Source organism: Anolis carolinensis, chromosome 1, assembly GCF_035594765.1.
Source record: "Anolis carolinensis isolate JA03-04 chromosome 1, rAnoCar3.1.pri, whole genome shotgun sequence".
Taxonomy (NCBI): Eukaryota; Metazoa; Chordata; class Lepidosauria; order Squamata; family Dactyloidae; genus Anolis; species Anolis carolinensis.
In genome coordinates this window covers 198,496,089-198,516,308 of record NC_085841.1, presented here as the reverse complement: position 1 = coordinate 198,516,308, position 20,220 = coordinate 198,496,089, and the positions used below count along the sequence as shown (strand labels likewise).

Sequence of the window (20,220 nt, the reverse complement as noted above, 5' to 3'; positions counted from 1 at the left end):
TGGTTCAGCACGCAAGCCAGGGGGGAATCTTGGCGGGGGGGGGGGAGAGCTTTTCAAACACTTTTATCACTATGATAACTACCTAGATTTCAGTGGGGACTATGGTGAGAACTAGTATTTGGGTCTGGCTTTCAACTGAATATGGTAAATGTTTTCTCCTATACTTTGTTTATTTTTAATTCCAAAACGTCATGAACTTTCTGGATAGCCCTCGTATTATTATTAATGTTTGATTTTTATACCTATTTTATATATCTATATGCTTGGGTAGTGTAAACATTTCTTGGGTTGTAAGGATTCACAAATGGTAAATGTTTAAGATCTAGACAACGGCCCCAGATATGACACACATGTGTTGGATCCAGGGCTGCTTTGGAGGTGATTTACACTAGATTAAACTGCTTGGTGCAGATGAGCCCTTACTCTCAAGTCAGTCTGTATAGGATAGCAACGTTTGCTGGATACGTTTGCCTGTTTGCTGGATAGCACCTGTGGATTTGCTTTGCAGTTTAACTGGAGCAGAATGTGACTTCTGAACAAGGTATTAAAACAGATTTATGTGTCATTTAGATTAGTGTTAATGTCTTAGAATATGAATAAAGGACATCACTTTCATTGCTGTATAATTAAGCAATAAGACCAAACATGGCATGCTTTGGGAAGCAGCTGGTGCATGTCTGGAGAGCATTGAGTCAAAGTCTGAGTATTTTAGTTATCCACACAGGAGGAAAGGTGATGATGCGGAAACTATAAAGTGCCTGAATATGTTTACATATATTAGTATGCATTCTACCTGGGAAGTTGCTAAAACTCACCATGCATTCCTTACAAGTCCTGGATGAAGCCAAATAAATAATGGCAGAAAACAGTTTGGAAGTATTTATTTAATGATTCCTTGATTGTGTGAGAAAACACTTTAGGTGTGAAAAATTAAAAACGAAATAAAAAAAACAAAATGGCATTTTACAATCAGTAATAGCAGTGAAATCCTGTGCATCAAGTAAATTCCATTAGACAACTTAGTCCTGCATAAGTGGAATATGATGAGGGATGCCTTTGAGTAAACATGTGACTGTGTACTCTATAACTCATGTGAAAATAGAAGAAAAGAGTTTGATAGCCAAAATGGCATTTTTGAATTGGGAAATATCTCTTGTACTAGCAGTTAAAGCTAGCAAATGAATAAAAAGATACCACCGATAATTGAATATGTCACAACAGTGAGCTATCTGAGTCATTTTCTATAGAATATGGAGAACACATATGCTATTTATGTTAAAGCTGTCAAAGAGTCTTCCCCCACCCTCCACCCACCTCATATCATCTTGGCATTATCTTTATATAGTCATTTTTGACATATGAATCATATCTTCTCGACATTATTTTTATATCATCATTTTCAACATGTCTACACTCTACTGTTAGTCCTAACTAGAATAATACCAATGTATGAATAGGATTCACCTATGAATTAATTCAACATTCAGTAATTGATTCTGTGGGTCTATTATGGTTGGGATTAACAAATGGGATTCAGACCATTTTCTGCCCTTTTTCTACTTATATTGGATGTCAAAATTATTGGTCTAAATCACACGTGTCAAACACAAGTCCCGTGGGCCGAATTTGGCCCACCTCATCATTTTATGTGACCCGCAAGACATTTAATGCCAGGGCAACATGGTTACATTTATACAATCTGACAATTACAAATGCCCCTTTGAAGGCAACCATAAGGCTGAGGTGACCTTCAGTGAACATGAGTTTGACACCCCAGTCTAAGCTGTCTTGTTCTGGAAGTGATTTGGCTCAACTTGATTCGGTATGGAGCTGGTAAAAATCAGTCCTTGTTGGTCTTGGAATTCACCTAAAACACTTGTACTTCCAAAAAAAAAAAAGAAATAGCAGTGTCTATAAGTGATGGGAAATGAGTTGTGTTAATTTATTTTGTTTTATTCTCCCCTTTCAGGTAGGGGTCGGAAGGTAAGCTTTGGCATATTTATTTACTTTTCTTTATTAATCCTATATAAAAATATCTATCATTCATTGTAGGTGGATACAAAGGATCGTGATGCTTCTTTCAGTATACCTTAGTCTACTGTTAATATCTCTTCCCATACAAATACATTAGCATGTACAAATAACATAAACTGCTTGCAGCATCTTTTAGCTTTGGTTAGAAAATAGAGGCTCCTCAAGAAGGATGAAAATACCTGGCTAAAAAAAGGGCAAACCCAACCTTGTAATTACTAAAGACGTATATGATGTGCTGCTGCAGTAGTTGTACAAGATCAAATCCTTGGGAGTTCTGTTGTGTTGTGTGGTTTGTAAGTACATCAGGTAGTCTTTCTGATGGGGTGGAAGTCTGTACAGATGCTTGGATCCTGAGGACAGTTAACTATAATATAATGAAAATAACAAAATGTATCACAAAACAAAACCATACCGAAGAGTGCAGGAATTGGGCAGAATGATAGAGCAGAACAAGCATCAAGTTTGATTAATATTTAGAAATGCCTGAGAAAATACAAAAGTCCATCTTCTTGTGTTGGAGAAGATAAATGTAAATACCATATTTCCTCAAAAATAAGATTGGGTCTTTGCTCCAAAAGATGCATTAGGTCTTATTTCAGGGGATGTCTTATTTTTTCATGTACACCAATCTACATTTATTCATTTATTCATGTACACCAATCTACATTTATTCATTTATTCATGTACGCCAATCTACATTTATTCATGTACAACAATCTACATTTATTTTAAGTATTAATGCCAATAATAATATTTATTTATATCTAATTATATTATTTTATAATTCAATACATTTGTTTGGCTGACAATCTTAATCGGGGATTATTTTTGAGTGTAGGGCTTATATTATGAGCATCCGGAAAAATCATGCTAGGGCTTACTTTCCAGTTAGGTTTTATTTTTGGGGAAACAGGGTACAAGATAAACGTCCTTATGGAAAATAGGAATGAAATGGATATGTGCAATTTTATCTTTGACAGGATCATTGCCCTTTATATCGCCATCACCATAACTATTATTATACCACTATTTTCTTTTAAAGAGTCTCAAAACGGTGAGCAGTGGTAAACAATACAATATATAATTTAAAATCTACAGACTAAAAACATGAAAATAAAATTAAACTTATAACTATCTAAAAATGAATTATGGTGAGGGATTTTCTTAGGTCTTGTGCCAGAGACAAACATCCCCCTTTCTTCTCACATTCTTTGTATGTTCTGATTTTTTTTTGAAATGCAAATACATTGGGGATTTGTTTGGGCAAATCCGCATTGTACTGTGAGCAAAAGCCCCAACAACAACAAAAATGTTTATGCCAAACAAGCAACCCACAATTTTTGCGAAAATTTCTCAAAAAGTCTGCAAATGTGTACATATAGTTGGGGGAGAACAGCCTTTGATTATCACACCAGTGGAGGAAGACACTTTTTTTAATTTTTCATTCTTCCATGCAAGAAAAAGAAGATAAAACAAGAACTTCAGAGTTTTAGAGGAACAAAGTGGTGCAAATTAGCTTATGCTTTAGCTGTTTCTTTTGACAACAGATATTTCCATGGATTATTTTTAAAATATAGGGAAAAACAGATTAGGAAAAAGGTGGAAATATAATACAAAATAAAATAGTGTAATACAATATTTATATTCCTCTTTCAAAAAAAATCCACCTTCATCTATTTGCATGGACAGAATAATAAAAACCATACTGTTTATCCAAACGTCTCTAAGGTCTAACACTTATGTGGAGCTGTGCCTGGCATCCCTGTTAAAAATTGTTACTATTGCAATCATTTTGCAGAAAAGCTTATGCAAAAAAAGTTGTTCTTAAAAATGGCCATCACCATTGCTCTCCACCTCAAACGCCCAGATTTGCTCCTGGACTTTGCTCATGGTGAAAAAATGTCAGGAAGGATTCACTGCTTTTCTTTCTCTGATTTGCATAAGCAGTAATGGGGTGGGAGCTATTCTCGCCTCTGCCTCTTGACCTTCACACTAAGTCCAGAAATAAAGGCAGATTTCTTTCCTTGTTCTTCTCCCTTACAAATCTGCAAAAAAACCCTGTATTTGTTTTCTTACATTTTCATACATTTAATTATTATGCTATCTGAGTTTTACATGTTTTGTGTGAAATGTGGAATAGTGAGAAGTACTCAGGAACATCTTCAGTTATATTCTGCCTCTGGAGATAACTTTGTTTCTTATTCTGCAGGGTCAAAAAGGAGAACCCGGAATTGTACCAGTGGTAAGATTTTTTGATTGCCATTTGCCTTACACTGTAAAAACACCTTTATAGAATATGTTCTGTTGGGATGGGACACCTCCAGTTTCTGGGCAGCTTTGAGACCCTGAGGTACCCTGTTCGATTTGATGCTTACCCCCCAAATTCCCCCTGCCAATGGAAAGAGATTATTCATTGTGCCTTCCCAAAAGAAAAGTGAGAAGTCCTAGGGTTGGGTGGGGGGTCGAATATAATAGCAGAACCCCCCCCCCCCCCAATGCTACCTGTTTCCTTGCAGAATATAAGGAGAATTTACTTGACATTTTATGTATATTTTCTTCTCACAATAAAACAAAATAATGGCAAAAATAAACATTTTGAGAAGAAATTGATTTTTACAGTACTTTGAAGGCTTACCAATGTGCTATGGCATATATTTTGGTGGACTTGTCTGGAATCCCATTCATTAGATGAAATATTCCATGTGTCATAGTAAGGTATAAAGACATATACATACCCGGATAGGTGAGAATCCTTAATAGTGGGGTTAGAGAGGAATGGAAGGTAGAAAGGAGAGCTATGATCATTAATGTTTTGTCTGCTTAAAAAACTGTGGGTGATTTTTCTGCCATCAATTATTTGCTATGTGACATTTCATGGTTTAAGCAATTAAAAATGCATGGTTTTTATCAGCCAAGGTTTTGAGAGGTATAATGGACAGTAGTTCAGTTATTCATTCCAGATAGTATTCATTTACAGAGTCATTTTATTTACTATTTATTTACTATATTTATGCCCTGCTCTTCTCAACCCCAAAGGGGACTCAGAGTGGCTTGTTAAAAAGACATTTTGTGATTTATTTATTTTTTGCATTGGGTTTGAAAAAAAAGAATTTTTGTGACCTGAAATCTTGCACCACTGGGTATGTCTGTTCCCAAATATACCACTCCAGCCACTCCCAAGTCAGAATCTGAAGATCATTTATATTCACATCCTCAGTGGGCGAAAAGGATGTCAACACTCAATTACTCTGCCCAGGAAAAGGACATCAGCCATGAGAATCTTTATGCTTTAGGGCCTCAGAAAAATTCATGTTTTCCTTGCACTTAAAACATGTTTTAAGGCAGAAAATGTGTATTTTGAGTAAAATACAGAGATTCTTGCTGGAAACATTGTGTGCCTTTTGTGCAGAAAACGCAGGCAAGAAAGATACATGTTGTTTTTCTGCACAATAATCTTTATTTGTGCAGGCTCTGTAAATGTTATACTATTGTGGTAATTGTATGCAATTTACACAAACACAGAGGTTATCACAAAGAAAAACCATGTACAGATTTTCCTGCACTTTTTTTCTGTATGCAAATAATTATTTTTGGATAGGCACCAGTGTATTTTACACAATATTTATTGTCTTAAATCATGTTTTTGTTGTAAGAAGTCCAGCAGAGTCTTTAAAAGTGAGCATTGAAATGTGTGCAAGAATCCTCATTTGATTGTAGAATTGGGATGGGGAGAGGATTACTGAAATATTAATGTCCCAAAATATGAAAAATCACTGTGAATGTGCATTTTTAAAAGCTCAGCCAGTGTAGAACTTTTAAAAATAAATCAAAAGTCATACAGTAGAGTCTCACTTATCCAACATAAACGGGCCGGCAGAACGTTGGATAAGCGAATATGTTGGATAATGAGGAATTAAGGATAACCCTATTAAACATCAAATTAAGTTATGATTTTACAAATTAAGCACCAAAACATCATGTTAGACAACAAATTTGTCAGAAAAAGTAGTTCAGTACACACTAATGCTATATAGTAATTACTGCATTTATGAATTTAGCACCAAAATATCACGATATATTGAAAGCATTGACTACAAAAATGTGTTGGATAATCCAGAACGTTGGATAATCGAGTGTTGGATAAGTGAGACTCTACTGTATCTCTATTCTTAGGCCATGATGATCAAGGGCCTATCAAAACCATAACCAACACTGAACCAGCATGCATACTTATAGAAAGCAGGCTTTGTATAAAAATAATGTATGAAGAGTGTTTATGGGGGTGTGTGATAAGGGAAATAGATGTCCCCTTCAAATTCCTGTATTATTACAGAGTTGTTGTTGTTTTAAAGTTATTGAACTAACTTCACATTTTCCCTTCTTTTGCTTCTTCTGCGAGAATTTGGTGGAAATGTCAATGGAGACTGATACAGAGAGAGGGCAAAAGCTTGTCATGTTGTTAAAGCTGTTTTATTTTTCTGCATTTATAGGTTACCGGTATAAGAGGACGGCCTGGACCATCTGTAAGTAATTATTATGCTTTTCAAAGAACATTGAATGTCCTCCTAGTACAGACCTGCATTTCAATGACTCCTTGCATTTCCATTTCTAAATCTTTTTGTAACAAGCACTTTCCCCTTATCTTGGGCACCTGCTCTTGTGCTGTTGTTGACCAATTGGTTATTGTATTATTCTTCTACTGCTTGGTAAATAATATCCATGGTATAAGTCCCAGAATCATAGAAAGATGAATGACAACAGCTATCTTGACCACGTCCCTACCATGCATGAATGCATAACGACAGTTTTTTTGAAAGACGCCCACCAACTTCTGTTTAAAGAACTCCAAATAAAGAGTCTACCACCCTTTGACGTGATCTATTCCACGGTCAAACAGCTCTTACAGTCTTATCTATATATTCCTGTGAATGAGGTCATTCTATAACATCCCTACTTATAGTAGAGATTATTCCTCCTTAAATGTAGACCTCATATTTAATACTCAGAAATCCTTTGCATTTTAATAGTGTTTTCTGTCCGTGTGCAGATCAACATTTGAAAAATACAGTTTTGGCTTGAGGCCCAGGGAAGCGTGGGCTAATGGAGACAAGCAGGTGGAAGATAGGGTTACGAACTCCTTGAGTTAGTCCAAAAGCCTGTGCTCCTATTTTTTTTTCATCCTAAGTGATCTTTCTCTGAAAAAAAAAACCTGGGTTATGCTAAATGTATTAAAATCTAGTGCTCAATCTTACCCTGAATGGTAGCATAACTGAAAATCTTAGATCCAGAGTTACAAGAAGGAAATGCAAACATCACCTGAACTAGAGAAAGACTGCTTAAACTGGAGAATCTTCTAGATCTCCCAATAAGTGAATTTTTCCTTAAATCAGTATGTTGGCACATGTATCCATTGGTCTCATTGCATATCAGTGGTTCTCAGTCTTTGGTCCAGATGCTTTTAGATTACATTTCCCAGCATTCCAGACCATTGGCAATCTTGATTGGGGGACCCAAAGATGAGAAACAAAACCCCAGAAAGCTGACTGAAGATCACCATGGCTAAGCCCATGGCTAAGTTAACAAATATGTGACACCAAATGAAACTGGAAATAACTTTTCCATAAATTGCATTAAAGAGGCTGCTACTGAAATTTAATCTCTATACAGTGCTATCATTAAAACCGGATGTGTGTCTATAACAATTTTAATTGTGTCTATAACTGTTTTAATTGTTCTTTTAGGGACCTCCAGGATCACAGGGACCAAGAGGAATTCGAGGGCCAAAAGGAAGACCTGTAAGTTGCTAGATATTTCCTCAGGAATCTTATTTGATATATTGTTATGTATTCTTTACTTCCTTGATTGATGACTAAAGCATGAGTGGAAAAATTTTAAGTTTGTTGCTTATTGGTAAGAATTTAACAAACTGTGTAATACTTTAAATCTAGAAGAAAGTGAAATTAACACATTTTCCCCATCTAGTGGCTAAGCCCTGCTTCTCCTTAAATTACAAGATCAGTCAGGATCTGATGCCTTTCGGGTATTTTGAATCTTAGACAACATAGGGGTATGGAGAATCCTTTCCTATTAACTAGTGATTCGTTTACAGGTTGTGATAGCTTTACAGACAACTTGAAGGTACACATATGCATGCACAATGTAGAACATAGGTGAAAGGTTGGCAATATAAACTCTAATAGGCATAAATCTGCTGCATGCACCAGATCTTCAGAGATCCTTTAGATCCCTTCTAGATACTATTTCCCATCTCTCCCTCTCCCTGTTTCCCATCTGTTTCAAACTGTATTTATTTCCCATTGCCTAGCTGTGAGGCCATGGGGAAGGGAGAAAGGAGAAGAATGAGTCATTTCCCCCAAATAGTTTCCACAGTCTGGAGATGATCAAGAAAACATCTTCCAACACTTACTTCCCACAAAGAGACATCTGCTACTCACCCTGGGCCATTTACCTGTGATTTCGTAACCACACCCTAGAAGAGAAGAGATTATGTTTAAAATTTTGACTATGATGATAATTTAGCTTGACATTGTAAGCACATATATTTAGAAATAAATCCAGTTTAAATCAACTGGATTTCAGTTTTACAATGTAAAAGTAAAAAAAAGGGTTAGGCCAGGTTTTTACTTCTTTGATTTTGTAACTTGGTATTAAAAATGTTAAAAAGCAGTTATGTATAAGCATGTCATTTGTTAGAAACACCAGAATTACTTATCTAATTAAAGCAACAGTCCCCTTAAAAAAATAGCCTCCCTGTGACCCTGCTATCTACACAAATTAGACCAGTGATATGATTGAATCACATGATTTAGTTGAAATTCAGGTGTAGTAATGGTAGTCATTGTGGTGGTGGAGAGTTGTAACCAGCTTTATAGTAGACATGTTCAACTATTATTTGAGGAGTTTGAATTAAGATGTGACCAGCACAGTGTAGTTCTGTGCTGGTACGGCTGTACCAGAACCTTCAACTTTACTTTCTTGCTGCAAATGTTTGCAATCATAGGACAGGCCACCTGTCAATCATCATTAAGTTTGGTTCCGCCCCTTGTTCAAGGCTCACTTAGGAAGCTAAGCTATAGGACGTAGACCAGCTTGTCCCATAGAAAAGCTTCACATCTCAATAACATCCGGGGATACAGAACATCTGAGAAATCAGAAACAGGAATTCCAGGGGAAAAAGTCCCAAAAGCTGTGGCTGAGAGCTTACAGCCACTCAGCCTCACAGCTCCTGAGGGAAACAGCCCTAAATTTCTAAAGACTCAAAGAGAGAACAGCATCACAGATCCACGGAACCCCAGTTGAAACATCTGCAAGCCTTGGCTGCTAGGTCCACTCGATACCCAGACGCATTTGGAGTCGGCAGTGGGTCCCACATCAGCTAAGCCCATATTGATAGACAGCCTGGGAGAGGTTATACGAGGGTTTTCACAGTTATCCAAAGCCAATCGCCTGTCCCTTGGGGACAAGACTTAAAGTGCCAACAGTTTATTAAGGAAACCTTGAAGTATTATTTGACTCCTTGAAGATTTATTATTTGTTCATCAATAAAGACCTTGTTATTTCATTAAAGACTCAATAGGCCATCCTTCTTCAGGAAAATTCCTCAACAACCTTTCTTTAGGCACCCTGGCTTCCCGCTGGGCATAAAGTGTACGTCCTATACAAAAGACAATCAGTTACAGGCCTAGCGCGTGACAGAACAAGTTCCATTTAAGCTATTGTCCTTTTCATCACATAGAAAGTGACATGTCTGAAAAAGAGAAGATCCTATTTTCATGGATCCCTACAAATGAGTAAGGGTGGTGGTGGTTGTTCATACAGAGACTCTGTAAAAAGATATTTTTACAGAGAAAGGAACAGTGCAGAGGAACTGCACTAGGGGACTTCACTTTTTGTGTGTTGATTCAGACCTGCAAAGTAACACCTGAAGCAAAAGAAAGTCCAGAAATATAATGCAGGCAAACAGGTTAGACAGCTATAATGTGTCCAGATTGTATAGGAAGATCTTACAGTGTTATTTCTGCATTAGGGGCCGGGCTGTGGCGCAGCTGGCTAGTAACCAGCTGCTATAAATCACTACTGACCGAGAGGTCATGAGTTCGAAGCCCGGGTCGGGTTAAGCCTCCGACCATTAATAGCCCCGGCTGTGATGACCCATGGGCCTTGTAGTCCTGCTCAGGACATTGTAATTCCTGATGAAGATGAAAACTTGGGTTTTTTACCTTCCCAGTCTGAACTGGATTCCTCTCAGCCAGATCTTTCCCAGGCAGATCTGGGAACCTTGCACCTGCAAGAAAGTTGTCTCCCAGAAGTATGTCAAACAAGCCCAGAGCCTACTTCTCCCGTATTCTTGCGCCGGGAGTTTTGTAAACAACAGAGAAGTTTGGATTCAGCTTCGCGCAGGAGTGCAAGGATTGCAGCTAAGAATGTGGCCAATTAAGACTGCTTCTCGTGAGAATCTTTGGGGAGTCTCACATCTGGTCTCAGAGTTAGCTTTCGGTTCTGATTCCCAGAGAACTGCTTCGGCGGGAAAGCTAGACTCTATTTAGGTGTTTTACCCGCGTAGTAACTTCGCGGAGTCAATTCGTCAGCCTACGGAGCGGGTCGTGTCTGGACAGCGCGCTCCGATTCAAGCCTCGCTCTCGCTCAAGCCTTGCCTTGCTATCCAGCCTTCGCCTTGCTTCCCAGCCTTTGTTTACCTACGGACTTTGCCTTGTTTCCCAGGACCAATCCTTGCCTTGTACCACGGATTTTACCAAGTTATTCCACGGACCTTGTTCTTGTTCCTAGTTACCTTGTTCCACGTTCAAGCCTTGTTTCAAGTATCAAGTTATTTCCTAGCCTCGCTCAAGTTTCATGGACTAAAGGACCTTGTCATCTCCCCTCACTTTGCTTGGCAAAGTGAGTGTTTCGGTTATTGGATTACAACTTTGGACCTTAATATTTCTTATTGGACATTGCTTTCTTGGACTAATTCTGACCTTTCCTGAAAGGTCTAATTCTGGACTATTTTCTACACTTGTTTTTATTAACTTTATATATTCCTTCAATAAAGATATTAGATAGATTCTGGCCTCTGTGTATGGTTATTGGTGCCCTGCAGCCTGGGTCTTGACAGTTTGACTCCGCCACCCTAAGCACCAATTAACCTCGGCCAGAATGTCTACCGGAGTCGTACCTGGGCCGAGCGGCCAGCCGATTACCTACACCATCGACAAGGAGGAGGTGGACCGAATCCGTGATAAGCTCAATGCACAGGATGGAGAAATAAGGGGTTTGAAGGAACGCGGAATTCGTCTTCCGGCCATGGCGTTGCCAACCAAGTTTACTGGAGAAGCTTCTAAGGTTCATGTCTTCCGTCGCCAATGTCAAGCTTATCTAGAGGCCCGTGCTGCCGAGTTTCCCCAAGAAGACATCAAAGTGGCATGGGTTTACAGTCTTCTAGACGGGCCAGCGGCCAGCTGGGCGACGGCACTGTACGACCAAGCCTCTCCACACCTAAGATCAGCGCAACGCTTCTTGGACCACCTCAAGGAGACTTGGGGAATCGAGGACAATTTGGAGGCAGCCGGTCACAAACTCCGTCGCCTTTTCCAAGGAGACAGACCTATGTCTCAGTATATAGCCGAGTTCCGAGTGCTGGCCCACAACACCGGCTGGAACGATGTAGCCCTCAGGGGACAATTCCGGGAGGGTCTCAACATTGAAATGCTGGAAGAAATCTCCAAGGTGGATCCTCCCCAGACCCTCGAGGCACTCATTGATCAATGTTTACGGGCTGAAGTCATGATTGCCAACAGGAAACAGTGGGTTCGAGGCCAGGGCGGTAGAGCCGGGGCAAAACCCCCCGCTCCCGCCAGCGTTCAGCCACGTCCGGTCTGGAGACCCCCACCGCCAACCCCATACCCCAGAGGGAGCGAGGAGGTGCCGATGCAGTTGGGCAATGTGCGTCCCAGGCTAGATGCCGCCGAGAAGGCCCGTCGTCAACGCTTAAACCTCTGCTGGTACTGCGGGAACGGGGGCCACTTCGCCAGAGAGTGCCCAGCCAAAGGGAAGCCTGCCGCCCGTCTTGCGGCGGCGTCCTCCACGGAGACGAAGACGTCTGAGCCGACTGGCACACAGCCGGCGGGGGAAGCCAACGACCGGGTGTAGAGAGGCTCGCCAACCCGGTCAAAAAATCCATCCAAGAGCCGCCAACCGGGGTCCTGTTCCTTCTCGTGGTCACATTATGGTCAGCAAAAAGGGGACCCGTCATGATCCACGCCATGATAGACTCTGGAGCTACCAACAATTTCATCGATAGAGAGTATGCCGACTCTCTGGGATTACAATATCATGATTTCAAGAATGCCCGTGTGGTGCAAGCCATAGACGGCCGCCCCCTCAAGACGGGCCCCGTAAGTCAGTGGTCGGAACCCACCAGGATGTGGATAAGGGGACATATGGAAGAGATTTCCTTCTTTGTTACCGAGGTTCCTCATTTCCCTGTGATTTTGGGAATTCCATGGCTGACTCTCCACGACCCTAACATCTCCTGGTCCAACAGAGAACTGCAGTTTGCTTCACCGTACTGCCAAAACCATTGCCTCGTAGCCAAGGTATGCCACGCCACGGACACCGAGCCCATCATCACCTTGCCAAAGAAGTACTCCGAGTATTGGGATGTATTCAATGAGAAAGAAGCCGAAAAATTACCCCCACATAGACCTTATGACTGTGCCATTGACTTGGTGGAGGGGGCCCCGATCCCGCGAGGGCATCTCTACTCCCTGACTGAACCAGAGCAAGAAGCTCTCAGGGAATTCCTAGAGACAAACCTTCGCAAGGGATTCATCAGACCCTCTCAATCCCCAGCCGCCTCCCCAGTGATGTTTGTGAAGAAGAAGTCAGGGGAACTACGCTTGGTGGTGGACTACAGAGCATTGAACAATATCACCAAGCGGAACAGCTATCCCCTGCCCTTAATCTCGGATCTATTGGATCGGCTTCGAGGAGCCAAGGTTTACACCAAGCTGGATCTTCGGGGGGCTTACAACTTAGTTCGCATCAGGGAAGGGGACGAGTGGAAGACCGCCTTCCAGACCAAATTCGGACTATTCGAGTCCCGAGTTATGAATTTCGGTTTATGCGGAGCCCCCGCAACGTTCCAGCATTTTGTCAACGACATTTTTCAGGACTATCTAGACAGGTTCTTGATAATCTACCTGGACGATTTTTTGGTGTTTTCTAGATCACAATCAGAACATGAGAACCACGTCAAAATGGTGTTACAACGATTGCGGGATCATGGACTTTATGCCAAGCTGGAAAAATGCGCCTTTGATCTACAAGAGGTAGATTTCCTTGGTTACCGCATCTCGCCTCTAGGGCTTTCCATGGATCCAGCCAAGGTTTCAGCAGTATTGGAATGGCGGGCGCCAACTAACAAGAAAGAGGTGCAGCGTTTCTTGGGGTTCGCGAACTATTACCGCAAGTTCATTCCAGATTTTGCCCGCTGGTCCGACCCCATCACTAGCTGCATCCGTGGAAAGCAGCCTTTCCGCTGGACTGATCAAGCAGAGAAAGGGTTCCAGCAACTAAAGAAACTATTCACCTCCCAGCCAATTCTACAGCACCCAAATCCTGGAACCCCTTTTGTGGTGCAGGCGGACGCCTCTGATGTGGCAATTGGGGCTGTACTCTTACAACCGGTGGGAGATCACCTCCATCCCTGTGCCTTTTATTCTCGTCAACTAACCACACCAGAGAGGAATTACACCATTTGGGAAAAAGAACTACTGGCCATAAAGGCAGCCTTTGAAACTTGGAGACATTGGCTAGAAGGGGCCAAATTTCCCATTGAAGTCCACACTGATCATCGTAATCTAGAACATCTAAGAACTGCCCGCAAACTAAATCAGAGGCAGCAACGTTGGGCTTTATTCTTTGAACGTTTCAACTTCCAGATCCATTATGTGACCCCAGCCCAAACCAAGCAAGCAGACGCCCTGTCACGTAAACCGGAATACGCTGCAGGACGCAAGGAGACCTTTGAATCCCAACTGCTACAACCCGAGAACTTTGCCACGCTCACGGTGGGGAACACCAAATCCATTCCCATTGGTTCAACTTCCCCTACTCCAGGACCCATCTGTGCTCAAGAAATCAGGGCTAGTCAGCAAGCAGATGCCTGGGCGCAGGACCAACTTCGCCAAGGTCTGCACTTTCCCTTTTCGCTTAAAGATGGGCTGCTCTGCTATAGAAATCATGTTTATATCCCACCCGGACCGGGCAGGGAAAAAGCGCTTCGTCTGTGTCATGACTGCAAACCAGCAGGACACTTCGGACTATTTAAAACTATGCATTTGATCCTAAGGGATTTTTGGTGGCCCAAGATCCGCAAGGATGTGGAAAAATATGTCAACACCTGCCCAGTATGCCAGCGCTCCAAGATACGAAGGGAGAAGCCCTCAGGGCTTTTACACCCCCTTCCTACCCCATCTCGCCCATGGGAAATAATTTCCGCGGATTTCATCACTGACCTACCACCTTCCTGTGGATTCACCACGATTTTGGTGGTGGTGGACCTTTTCACCAAGTTAGCCCATTTCATTCCCTGTGAAGGCCTCCCCACGGCCAAAGAAACTGCGGATCTATTTCTTCAACATGTTTTCAGACTACATGGATTGCCCAAGAGTTTAGTCACAGACCGTGGATCTCAATTCACCTCTCGTTTTTGGAAGGCACTACAAAAACTATTGGGCATAGACTCTCGCTTATCTTCAGCTCATCATCCCCAAACAGATGGGCAAACGGAGCGCACCAATGCCACTTTGGAGCAGTATCTTCGCTGTTATGTAAACTACCAACAGGACAATTGGGCTTCTCTGTTACCACTGTCTGAGTTTGCCTACAACAATGGAGTTCAAGCTTCTACAAAAGAAACGCCGTTCTTTGCAAACTACGGCTTCCATCCACGTTTCTTTCCCCCTGTCATTGAAACTTCAGAAGTTCCCGCAGCAGAGGATTGGCTGCAGGAACTCACAGCGGTGCAACAACTTTTGCTCCAGCAACTGGACCAAGCCAAGGAGGACTATAAACGCCACGCTGACAAACATCGCCAGCCGGGCCCCGAAATCAAGGTAGGAGATCGGGTTTTTCTGTCCACTCGCTTCCTGCCCTCCCACCGCCCCTGCCGGAAGTTAGATGCCCGTTTCATTGGCCCCTATCCAGTGGTGGCGCAACTTAACCCCGTGACTTTCAAACTCCAACTTCCACGTTCAATGCGCATTCACCCAGTGTTTCACCGTTCCCTGCTCCTTCCGGCGGATGGTGTGCGACCTGATACAGACCAACCGGCCCCCCCTCCTGTTTTGATGAATGGGGAGGAGGAGTTCGAGGTTGAGGACATTTTGGATTCTCGCTTTCACCGCCGCCGCCTACAATATCTCATTGACTGGGTGGGTTTTGGCCCTGAGGAACGCTCTTGGGAAGACGCCTCCACAGTTCATGCTCCTGATCTAACCCGTCGCTTTCATCAGACCTATCCCACCAAACCACGACCTCGCGCCTCGGGGAGAGGGCCCCAGTTTGGGAGGGGCCTTGAGGAGGGGGATAGTGTGATGACCCATGGGCCTTGTAGTCCTGCTCAGGACATTGTAATTCCTGATGAAGATGAAAACTTGGGTTTTTTACCTTCCCAGTCTGAACTGGATTCCTCTCAGCCAGATCTTTCCCAGGCAGATCTGGGAACCTTGCACCTGCAAGAAAGTTGTCTCCCAGAAGTATGTCAAACAAGCCCAGAGCCTACTTCTCCCGTATTCTTGCGCCGGGAGTTTTGTAAACAACAGAGAAGTTTGGATTCAGCTTCGCGCAGGAGTGCAAGGATTGCAGCTAAGAATGTGGCCAATTAAGACTGCTTCTCGTGAGAATCTTTGGGGAGTCTCACATCTGGTCTCAGAGTTAGCTTTCGGTTCTGATTCCCAGAGAACTGCTTCGGCGGGAAAGCTAGACTCTATTTAGGTGTTTTACCCGCGTAGTAACTTCGCGGAGTCAATTCGTCAGCCTACGGAGCGGGTCGTGTCTGGACAGCGCGCTCCGATTCAAGCCTCGCTCTCGCTCAAGCCTTGCCTTGCTATCCAGCCTTCGCCTTGCTTCCCAGCCTTTGTTTACCTACGGACTTTGCCTTGTTTCCCAGGACCAATCCTTGCCTTGTACCACGGATTTTACCAAGTTATTCCACGGACCTTGTTCTTGTTCCTAGTTACCTTGTTCCACGTTCAAGCCTTGTTTCAAGTATCAAGTTATTTCCTAGCCTCGCTCAAGTTTCATGGACTAAAGGACCTTGTCATCTCCCCTCACTTTGCTTGGCAAAGTGAGTGTTTCGGTTATTGGATTACAACTTTGGACCTTAATATTTCTTATTGGACATTGCTTTCTTGGACTAATTCTGACCTTTCCTGAAAGGTCTAATTCTGGACTATTTTCTACACTTGTTTTTATTAACTTTATATATTCCTTCAATAAAGATATTAGATAGATTCTGGCCTCTGTGTATGGTTATTGGTGCCCTGCAGCCTGGGTCTTGACACCGGCTTGCTGTTGACCTATGCAGCCCCGAAAGACAGTTGCACCTGTCAATTAGGGAAATTTAGGGACGCTTTATGCGGGAGGCTAATTTACAACACCATAAAACTGCCAGCAAAACACGAGGAAAGGAATGCGGAAGTACAGCCACTACTGGACGGTGAAGCAACAGCTCCCCCTGTGGCCGGAATCGTGAAGCTGGAAAAATGTTAAAAATGCCTCTGTCTGTCTAATGTATGTTATTGTCTGTTGGCATTGAATGTTTGCCATATATGTGTTCATTGTAATCCGCCCTGAGTCCCCTTCAGGGTGAGAAGGGCAGAATATAAATACTGTAAATAAATAAATAAATAAAATAAATTGAATGTCGGTATTGTACAATGGACCTTTTTCAACCAGAGGTGAAAAAATTCGTGGTTACCATTTGCCATTGCTTCCCAGAGTTGCTTCCTAGAGTCATAATAGACAATGGGACAAAATTGTCCATTATTGTGATGGCATCTTTCAATTATATTTAAGTATTACCATGTGGTAGGATTGTTATGAATCTGAATTTGTTAGATGCAGCTGTATGATGGCAACCAAAGCCATATCAGCACAAGAGCAGTGATGGGACTCCCACCATGTAGGTTGGATCTACCTTGCCATATAAACCAGTTCAATGCAGTTTTAATTCATAGTTATATGTTATTGATTTAGATATGTTAAGTATTGCTTTTATATATGTGTTTGGCATTTAATTTTTGTCATTTTTTATGTTGTACACCGCTTTGAGTCCGCCCAGGGGTGAGAAAAGCGGTATAAAAATACAGTAAATAAATAAATAAATAAATATTGTAGTATTGTAACCATACTTATCAGTTTTGCTTTTCTAAAATTAAGCACACGTCTGTGCTGAGTTTGTTATTAAGGTTTAGAGAAGGGATGGTTGTTTTAAATGCAAATTTTTATCCTGTATTTTTGTTTTTAATTGATATATTGTATTACTGTTTTATCTTTTTATAGTGTGATTTTTATTTGTTGCCTATGTTTTGTTCTATGTTGTTTGGGCCTCTGCCCCATGTAAGCCGCTCCGAGTCCCCACGGGGAGATGGTGGCGGGGTATAAATAAAGTTTTATTATTATTATTATTATTATTATTATTATTATTATTATTATTACTGCAACTTCCTTCAGCCCTATTCTGGTCAAGGGAGAGTGATGAGGGGGATTGGAGCCTAACAACTTCTGGAGAGTCGCACAGATCTTCTCTCTGAGTCTAGATCTTGGCAAGGCTTTGCGTACTTGTAAGAATTGCATAGAAAGGAGATTCTGCCACCTGTGCCTGAACTCTGAATTGGCAATTCTAACATGATACTGAGAACCAAAAGGCTGTATAAAGAAATGTGTCTACTGAGTTTCAGTTGTTGATTTCACTAAATTAGTTTTCCAGCTGGAGATCATTTAGTCATGCTGTAGCATTTCAACATCTGCTTTTGGTATTGAGCTAAAGAAGAATTAATAACAGTAGGATGCAATGCCATCTAGTGACTTTTTGGAGCAATTATTTGTTTCCATTGTGCTTTGCATTCTGGGAAAAGTTGATATAAGAAGCAGCATGACTGACCTTCTTTGGAAGGCAGTGTTTAAATTAGTTGTCCTGTATTTCAGTGCATTCATGCACCAATGCCTTTTCAATAAAATGCTGTTCTTATTATTCATTGTAAATATACTGATATTGCTTTTGCAAATCTGTTCATAAGTCCATGAGGGTGACACCAGACTTAGGCTATTATGGTGACTACCATTGTACATCAATATGATATCCCTTAAAATTGGAGCATTGTTCAGAGAAGACCTACAGTAAACTTTTTGGCCAAGAGAGGACACCTAAGCTCTTCTCATCTAATCATATTGAACAATATCAATGAATATGCTGATCATGTATTGGTGGGAAGAAATTAGTACCCATTTGTGTGTTACCTAGTATTAATATATTAGTAAATCAGAAACAACACAACCTGCATGGGGATCCTGCATAGGGAATACACATGTAATATTTATCATATCTTCTAGTTAATGTATAGAGATTTTGTGTGTCAGTGTTTGTGTAGTCAGTGACTGTGATCTTACTCCCACTCTCCACAAATATGTAGATGTTTAGGAATGTGATGCACTTTCAATAGCAATTGCAGCTTGACTTATTAGGTATATAGGACATGTTGGCATGTGGAGGCCCTAATGAAGTTACCCTATATAAAGGTAAAGGTTTCCCCTGATGTTAAGTCCAGTCATGTCTGACTCTGGGGGTTGGTGCTCATCTCCATTTCTAAGCCGAAGAGCCAGCGTTGTCCGTAGACACCTCCAAGGTCATGTGGCTGGCATGACTGCATGGAGCGCTCTTACCTTCCCACTGGAGCAGTACCTATTGATCTACTCACATTGGCATGTTTTCGAACTGCTAGGTTGGCAGGAGCTGGAACTAACAGCGGCCGCTCCCGCCACTCCCGGGGTTTGAACCTGGGACCTTTCGGTCTGCAAGTTCAGCAGGTCAGTGCTTTAACACACTTCGCCACCAGGGCTTCTTACCCTATATACTCACATATAAATACTCATGTATATTTATACTCTATATACTCATGTATAAATCTAGATACTGTAATTTCAAAAATCAGCCTCACAAATCTGGGTCAGCTTATCCACTCAGCAATGTGAGTTCTGTACGTTAACTCTTATAAAAAAAAAGAACATTTTCATTCTCCATGTAAATTGGTGAAAGGCAAGAACTTAGTTTATTCCAGGAGAACCTAAAACAATTAGAGAGTACCACGACCCTCTTTACTGCTTCTGACCCTTTTTGAAGGCCTTATCAGAGAAATGGCGGTAGATGCTGTTGTGACTACTGGCCCTCGGAGATGACATTGTTGCTTTCTCCTCTCTGCAGAATGACCCTCGACTAATCCTTTGGTCTTATCAAACGCTTACAATTTTGTCTCCAAAACCTGCCATCAAGTTATATGTGACGTTGACTCATGCATGAGTATGTACAATTCTTTGAGTGTCAGTGAGGAAGTAGGCAATGTGAGATCTTTGAGTGTCTTTCCACACCATTTTCCATGCATGGATGAATCTGAAGTCACTGGATATTCTGGAGCTTTCTGAAAGATCTGAATTATCCAGCAACTTTGGGCCCATGTAAACAACTGTGCTACTTTTCGTTCAGGAAGTTGTCCAGTTGATTGTATACCAGCCTGGGGAAAGGGGATGGCACTTACATTGCTTCTCTCCAACTTACCTTAACAGTGCCCTCATCTCCTGAAATGACAATACCCAGTGTGTCAAGGTGAACAAAGTAGGAAGGGATTCCTCCTCTCTCCCTACAGCCCCCCCCCCCATCTCCTTGGCCTGTTGGATATTGTCATTCCAAGGTATGGGTGGTTGGTGAGCAACAGGAAAAAGGTTTCAGTACCACTTGCCTTTGCAGCCACCATGCGGCCACCGGGTTGGTTCAGGAGCTGATGGTATAGCTCCCATGCAGCTCGTGGACCATCTTGGGGGCTCCCAGTGTAGCTACCATAGATGCTGATCTGGAGTATACCATTCCAAATCAGCATGGGGGTAGCT

The 20,220-nt window shown here is 41.8% G+C and overlaps 1 protein-coding gene across 1 annotated transcript in view; it reads left to right on the top strand.

Annotated features, from left to right (window-relative positions):
- Positions 1-20,220, top strand: part of col5a2 (collagen type V alpha 2 chain) — a 200,118-nt gene that overhangs the window by 99,435 nt on the left and 80,463 nt on the right. Inside the window, exons 3-6 of the mRNA XM_008117582.3 lie at positions 1,970-1,983; positions 4,244-4,276; positions 6,525-6,557; positions 7,776-7,829. Of these exons, the coding sequence (XP_008115789.3) occupies positions 1,970-1,983; positions 4,244-4,276; positions 6,525-6,557; positions 7,776-7,829 (134 nt within the window). The remainder of the gene's footprint in view (positions 1-1,969; positions 1,984-4,243; positions 4,277-6,524; positions 6,558-7,775; positions 7,830-20,220) is intronic.